Source organism: Galleria mellonella, unplaced genomic scaffold (genome assembly GCF_026898425.1).
Source record: "Galleria mellonella isolate WM207_F2 unplaced genomic scaffold, CSIRO_AGI_GalMel_v1 utg64, whole genome shotgun sequence".
In the NCBI taxonomy this organism is placed as follows: domain Eukaryota; kingdom Metazoa; phylum Arthropoda; class Insecta; order Lepidoptera; family Pyralidae; genus Galleria; species Galleria mellonella.
In genome coordinates, this window is record NW_026442133.1 from 7,475,221 (window position 1) to 7,482,744 (window position 7,524).

A 7,524-nucleotide genomic window follows, 5' to 3' on the forward strand; every position below is an offset into this window, starting at 1 on the left:
AATAGCCAGATCAAAGGCGGATGCAGAGTGCAGTAGTGTTTCACCATTTTCATTTCGACACCCATATGCCACGTTCCATAATTTTTTTCATAATCTTCATTTCTTTCTCCAACATGCCCATTAAAATCGCTGCCTACATATGTGTATCTTTCCTTCTCTAGAATTCCCATTATTAAAACATCAAAATCCTTCTAAAAATTTACTTTCACTCCATCGTCACTTTCTATTTGGGGTGCATAAACATTAATAACATTCAAAATCACATTTTCTATTATTACTTTCACACGTATTGTTCTACCACTAACCCTTTTAATATCTAACACACACTTTTTAAGTTCGTTGCATTTTCTATCACTCCCATAACTTATGTTCTTTCTCAATATCTCTAACTTTCGCTCCTTTACTTCCTCTATTGTAAACATGCTACTTTTATTCTTCACTTTTTCAAAACATTTGCTAGCTCTTTACCTCTTCCAATTATAAAACGTGCATACGTTTATATTTTTGAACCTCATACATATTTATCATACTTTCTGGGTTCGTGTCTTACGCTGTTCCCGCCCTTGTTGGTGCAACAATCCTTGTTTACTTCCCATTGGTGTTGGCTGCTACACCTGCGCTATCCATATTACAAAAAGATTTGGCTTATGGTTTTATATTCGGCTGCTTGCCTGATGTCACCTCTCATTGGAAACATATTTGTTAGTGGTTTCTACCACCTATGGTGTGGAAGAAAGGATTAAAGGAAAAATAAAGGAACTTTGGAAATGAGTAAAAGAAGTTGGCAAAGGTAAAAAAAGAAATAAAGGATTGATGTGAAAAAAAAAAGGGGGGACATTGAAGTTGCGGGAGGGACTAAGACACTGCATCGGCTCGGAAGGCTGGAGTCACATACCCATATGCCCTTATACTAGAATCAGACAGATTCATAGAGAATGACACTCCTCATAATATATGATATACTAAGATTAGTAATAGTTAAAATGGTATACCACTATAAGCAAAACACGAAAGTGTGAGCTAAATTGAAAAACTTTTTTTATTTTATTCTGTGTACGCTTTTATTTTTAGTAGTCGGCAATTACAAGTATTTACAATTGCAAGCCAAACAACTCTTATATGCTAGTAAATATTGGTTTATATTTTTAATTATTATGTTGCAAGTGTAATGCAATTCTTAAGTATATATTAAACGTGAATAACACATCATTTTATCGATTTAAAATAAGACAGCAATTTTTTTATTAAAAACTATAATGTGACTACAAAATTCTAAGAACAAGGAATTACATAGAAGGAATGATAAAATAAAAACTGTAAATCGTATGGTTGTCTCCTTACTTCTTATGCAAATATAATTAGTAAAAAAAGGACGAAAGATACACATCAGTTGCTATTTTTCTCGATTCATAGCAGGTTAGTGTATAGAAAATGTTTGATATGCCAATTATTTTTCAATGACAAATTTTACATTACTAGATTATATATTCGACACAATTTATGTAGAAAGTATGCAAGCAGGTTGTATCTGAATTTAGTAAGGTTATACGGCTACAATATTTTCTATACATTAGCCTGCTATGAATAGGCAAATTTATCACTCCTATCTATTCTTTGTTCTTAAATAGATGAACAGCATAATTCATATAGTGTGTTGCTCGTTGTATTTATGATATCGTCAGCGCCTTAGAGAGGGATAGACGTATAGTGCTGTCGGAGTCTTCCTAATAATTATCTATAATCTATCTAATCTGTCCAATAATTACCCAATCTTTGAACGTGTCGAGTAGTCTGTGTCTTTGAAAAACATAATTAGATTTTTAATATTATTGTTTTTTTTTTATTTTTTTTAATTAGATAAATAGAAATAACTTTATTATCTCTACAGCTATTTGTTAATACTGTAATAGTAATTTCCTATAATAAAAATGGAGAACAATTGTCTCACAGACAATTCTGATATGGAAAGTAATTTCGATCCTATTCATGATATAATTGATTATTTAGTTCGATGCGCAAAAATCTCCTTTAAAAATGCTCGAATCGATGAAACAGAGGTAAGAACTACTGATAAAGTACGTATGGCTTACGATTTATATCAGAGATCACCTACTGATTTTTTGATACAATTTGGAAAATACTTGGCGCCTTACCACATTGGTTATTTTGAAACATTGAATCCTGTAAGTGAAAAGGAAAGATTTCAAGAGTGCGTGACACAGTTAAAACATTATCATTCAGAAGAAAGTAGACATAAAAGAATAAGAAACAGAAGGTATAAAGCATTACAGAAGTTACAAGATGAATCGGATTATTTTAGTGAAAAGCAAATGATGTATCGTAATCCCTTGTTATATGAACAGCTTATAGGGCAATATTTAACTGATGAAGAAATACAAGAGCGAGATGGTGTTGACAATGAAAACCTGACTTTTTTGAATATGATTCTTGAAACTGTGGACCGAAATCAAATGAGGGAAACCAAAAATGAACAGATGCTCACAGAAATTATCCATGATGGATCAAATCTTGGTAAATCTGATAAAAAGGATAATAATATAAAGCAAAAAGGTCAAAAGAAGTGGGGAGATTTTGATACACCTGACACAAAGCCTAGTTTCGTTCCAGAAACTAGAAAACAAGCTATGATAAGTTCTCCCGAAAGGAATCTTTTGCGTGAAGAGTTTTTTCAAGAAATGTATAGTAGTTTTATAGAGGGTTCAGATACTGACATTGATTATAGCACTATAGACAATGATGAGCAATATGATGATTTGCAACAATTATCTCAGGATGCAGAGGACAGATATTTTGACTCGGAACTAAATGATGTTGAAAATTTAGAAGAACATATGAAACTTGTTGAACAATATGGGAAAAAATCAAACAAAACAAATGAATGTGCTTTAGATGATTCATTAGATATTTTTATGAAACATATTTCTAATAAATTGAATGTCAGTTAATATTCTTTTTCGTATCTGTTGGTATTGTCAAGTCCCTTGTTGAATGGGCAGAGAGAACTGAATACCAAATTCCTATACCTTATATTTACCTCTTGCTTTATCTACTATCATAACTCATGTCTGAAACCTATTCTGGAGTTATTGACTCATCAGGTAGAACATGACACAGATTTACTTAAATGTTATAAAGTATATATGATTATTTTCTGGTAACAAACACCATAAATACCCACAAACACTGATCAATAAAGTATAAATTAATTTAGCTTTCCCCACAATTTTGTCTGTAAAAGAATACTTATTAAATTTGAAATATCTAAAAATAATACTTAATATTTTTTTTTATACAACTTAGAATGGCAAACAAGCTGATGGCCCACCTGATGGAAAGTGGTAACCGTCGCCTATAGACATGAGCAGTACCATGGACATAAAGTATACTGTTTCGCCCATGATACCCCCCATGCGTTACCATTCCTGAGGACTCAGATGTTATTCCTCTGTACCCAGTAAATTCACGGTTGAAACACGAATGGGACAGAGGTACCCAAGCAATCGACTTTTGTACAAAGTCTCCCTCTCTGTTGCTGTCTGCTCTGTACCAAATGCCATGTGTTTTTCATGACAATTACTCAAGCCATTGAATAGTAACAAACATTCTCATATATAACATTAGATGGCACTAGATGGCGCTTTCTTTTATCTACTACAGCAAACTGTAGACAGCATATAGTGACAGCAAATATTTGGCGAACAATTGCTTATTGTAAAAGAATGATAATACATATCAAGATTACTACCTAATCACAAGATGGATTCAATGCACTTTTCTGTGCATTGATGCATCTTCGTCCCCTTAACTTCCCGTTTTTTTTTTATCTGACAATCACTATTTGCATATGTTTGTACCATTTGCTACCAAGTGTCAAAAGATAAAACTAATTCATAATAGTAAATAGTAATATTTGACCCTAAATCCACAGTAGAACTAACCATCACTCGTTAGTCACTTCAGGTAATACTAATTTGTTACTCGTAATTTGGTAATACAAAACATGTCAAAAAAGAAGATTGCTATGCTAAGAAAGCTAATAGTACTAGAAGAAACCGAAAATTAAAATCGAACGCAATTATTGTTCTTTTCAACCGACTTCAAAAATAAGGAAGTTTCCAATTTGGTTGTATTTTTTATGTTTATTGCCTCATGGCTCGTCAGTTGTAAACCGATTTGCAAAGTTATTTTTTATCTGAACGGATATACTTATAGATCGGTTCAATAGTTTAATTTTTAAATCAAAATAACTAGTTTTGTTACAAATGTATCGGTTTTTTTTAGTTTCCAACCGAATTTTCTGTTTCGGTTTCGGCTAGTTTATGTCCGAAATTCTTTCGGCCTTAGTTTCGGTTTCGGCCAAAAATTTGCCGAAACTTTCGCCCGCGCCGAAATTTTGTGTGTGTGTTTGTGTTGTGTGTGTATCTAACTGAAAGTTGTTTTTTTTTTAACTTCTAAGTGTAAGTCATAATTTTAACATGATTTTACATATAAATATATATGACATATTTGTTACATACTTTAATTAGTGTTTATTATTATCCTTTAACTATCTGTGTGTTTGTGTAAAAAATACACTAGATTTCAGTATAGAAGAGAAATTTTAAATATGTTTCAGTAAGTTTCGGTTTTGTTTTTGGCCGAAACTGAGACCAAGGCCAAAAGTTCGGTTTCGGCTGTAAAATCTGTTTCGGTCAGACACTAGTTTTTTTCATGGAACAGTCTTATTTATTAGGCTTATTTATTATTTATTTTGACAACTATATTTTACTAATTTATTATAGATCTACTTACTGGTATATCTGATATTTACTATGATGTTAGTCCCCATTGCTAACAATCCTCCACACGATACCCCTGGAAACCATCCTGGTTAATTACCTACTAACATGCATTCATCCTTACCTATTCCTTACTGATACCCCGCCAACATATACCGATACCGTTACCATTCAATTTCACTCGTAAAAACTCGGAAGGATTAGGTACCTATATTCTATCCTAAGCGACTTCCAAAACGCGTGAAAGGATTGAATTTCCCTGTATTTTGTTTTGTACTCATACGATATCTGTGCCAATTCTAAAATAAAGTGACATTTTTTTTACAAATAATAAGGTCTACTATCGTCTTGTTCTCAAATTAATTTTGTTACAATTGAAAAAGCTGCCCAGCAAAATTTACTTGCCTACCTGTAGAATTCGAATAGGTACTCGTACAACGGCTCTAACAATTTCGATGAAATTTCTTGGAAATTTAAACTAAAAATTACTTTAGAGGGTTACTTAACGTTACGGATACAGTGTTAGCATTTCTAAAATGATAATCTAGTTTGATAATTCTCTGGAAACAATTTTCAAATGAAACTTTATTGTCGAGTCAAATGGATAATAAGTATGTACCTATTTGAAAATGATGTAACGTAGGTAATACAAGAGTCACAACAGAATTGATCGTTTAGTGCCGACTACATAATCATCGGATAACTAAAGATGGTCTTGTTGCACAATTAAGTGTCGGTACATAACTTGGTCCTTACGGTGTCTAATCGATCGTTAGTAATACAGTAAGCGTTTCACTTTTTGCATTTACACTTCTTTCTCCATTTGTGCTATCACATACGGCTAGTAGGTATGCATACTGATCAGGGTAAGCAAATTTCACGTACGGAGGTAGTTTAATCGACGCTCATGCACTGTAATTTGTACTAGCTTTTTCCTGCGACCTCGTCCGCCTGATCGAGATAAATATAAATTGTCTATGATGAAAAATAGCTTCTCTGTAGTATATCCCCTATTCCAAATACTACATATAAGTATACAAAATTTCATGATAATTCTTTGAGATGTAAAGCCGTTAAGCGATAATAAACAAGACCAAAGGTACTATCCTTAATCTATGTACTTAACTAAAAACGGAGGAGTAGGAGAGGAGGGCAGCGACAATAATAAAATAATAATATTAGAGAGAGGCTTACCATATATTTTCTTAAGACAAGCACACTACATACAATAATAATATGTCAATCAAGAAGAAAAACAAAATAGGTATCAAAAAGACGTATTCATAATTTAAAAATATAAATCTAAAAAAGTAAACTTATATAAAAAGAGGTCTGTCGCCAACAGTAACAGATAGCCTTTCATATTTCAAAAAATTAATAACGATTGGCCAATGGGCGTATGATTGTAAGAGTTTTAAACTCACTTCCACATTTACAATTCTCAAGAATTGTAAATGTGAAAGGTTTTTTTATACATTTTAGGATGGCAAATAAGCTGATAGCCCAGCTGGCAAAAGTGGAAAACCGTCGTCTATAATCTTGAATACATTACTGAATACATTGTGATTGCCTATGACTAAGATGTTATGTCTCCATACCCAATAATTTAATTTCCATATGTTTTCCATAACTTTCATAAAACTAAAACACATTACAACATAGTATAAAATAAACTCACAGTCGCTGTCTGTCCGTCCCTATGTATGCTTAAATCTTTAAAATTACTCAACGGATTTTGAAGCGATTTTTTTTTAATAGACAGAGTGATTCAAGAAGAAGATTTATATGTATAATATAGTAGAGAAACACTGATAATTTTAGAGATTTCTAATGTGATGAGATGTAGTGTGCACCCGTGCGAAGCTGGGCGGGTCGCTAGTTAATTATAAAATTATTTTTTAAAAAAAATAGATAAATATTACTAACTAGAAACAAGTACATTTTGTTTTACAAAACAATAAACATCTTCAATCGTTGCAAAACCAGTTATTTAAATACCAAATTACTAAACCAATTTTAACAAAATTTCTGTGAGTCCAATCTAAAAGTCCTTTCAAATAAAAAGAGAATTTTCTAAATCGATTTATGAATTCTGATGAAGTTCTAAGGTAACAAACATAAAAAAGTACAACCGAATTGAGAACTTCTTGTTTTTTTTCATGTCAATTAAAAAGTATTAAGGAGTGGGGGTGACATCTGCTGCGTTATCTTTTGTTTCGCAGTCTCATCTATATAATTAATAATCTATGGTCCCATCACTTTCTTAGTCAAATATTTCTATAATACGAAGTCGAGTAAAAGCCGCGCAGTAACAATTATAATTTACATACAATGCCAGGTGGAACTGTCGCTCCGCTGTATCATAATGTCCAAAAGTATAAATTAGGAAAATGAAACGACAATATAATGAGAAACCAAAACAGGTAACCATCCAGCACCTACATTAAACGCCAATTAATTTTACATCTAATGTTTCTTCTCAATGTGTATAGCGATATTGTGTTGAAGAGAAGAAGTTGAGAAGATGTATTGAATTGATTTGTATATTTTAATAAAAAGCCGTTATTTCTTTGTTGGATTTTGGCAGACTTATTTTGAATTATTATCTACTTTGTTGGTTGTTGTCTACCTCGGCTTTGCACAGATTAGGTCTTTCACTTTTCCATTCAATTTTAAACATATTTATATAAACCTTGTCACAATAAGAAACACAACACGGGCTTAC

At 32.1% G+C, this 7,524-nt stretch overlaps 1 protein-coding gene across 1 annotated transcript; it reads left to right on the forward strand.

The window, feature by feature from the left end:
- The first annotated feature begins 1,753 nt into the window (after window positions 1–1,753).
- On the forward strand, window positions 1,754–2,968 carry LOC113512595 (coiled-coil domain-containing protein 97). Its single transcript, XM_026896494.3, has one exon. It carries the CDS (start codon window positions 1,929–1,931, stop codon window positions 2,964–2,966), a length of 1,038 nt encoding a protein of 345 aa, XP_026752295.2. The 5' UTR covers window positions 1,754–1,928; the 3' UTR covers window positions 2,967–2,968.
- The last annotated feature ends 4,556 nt before the right edge of the window (window positions 2,969–7,524 follow it).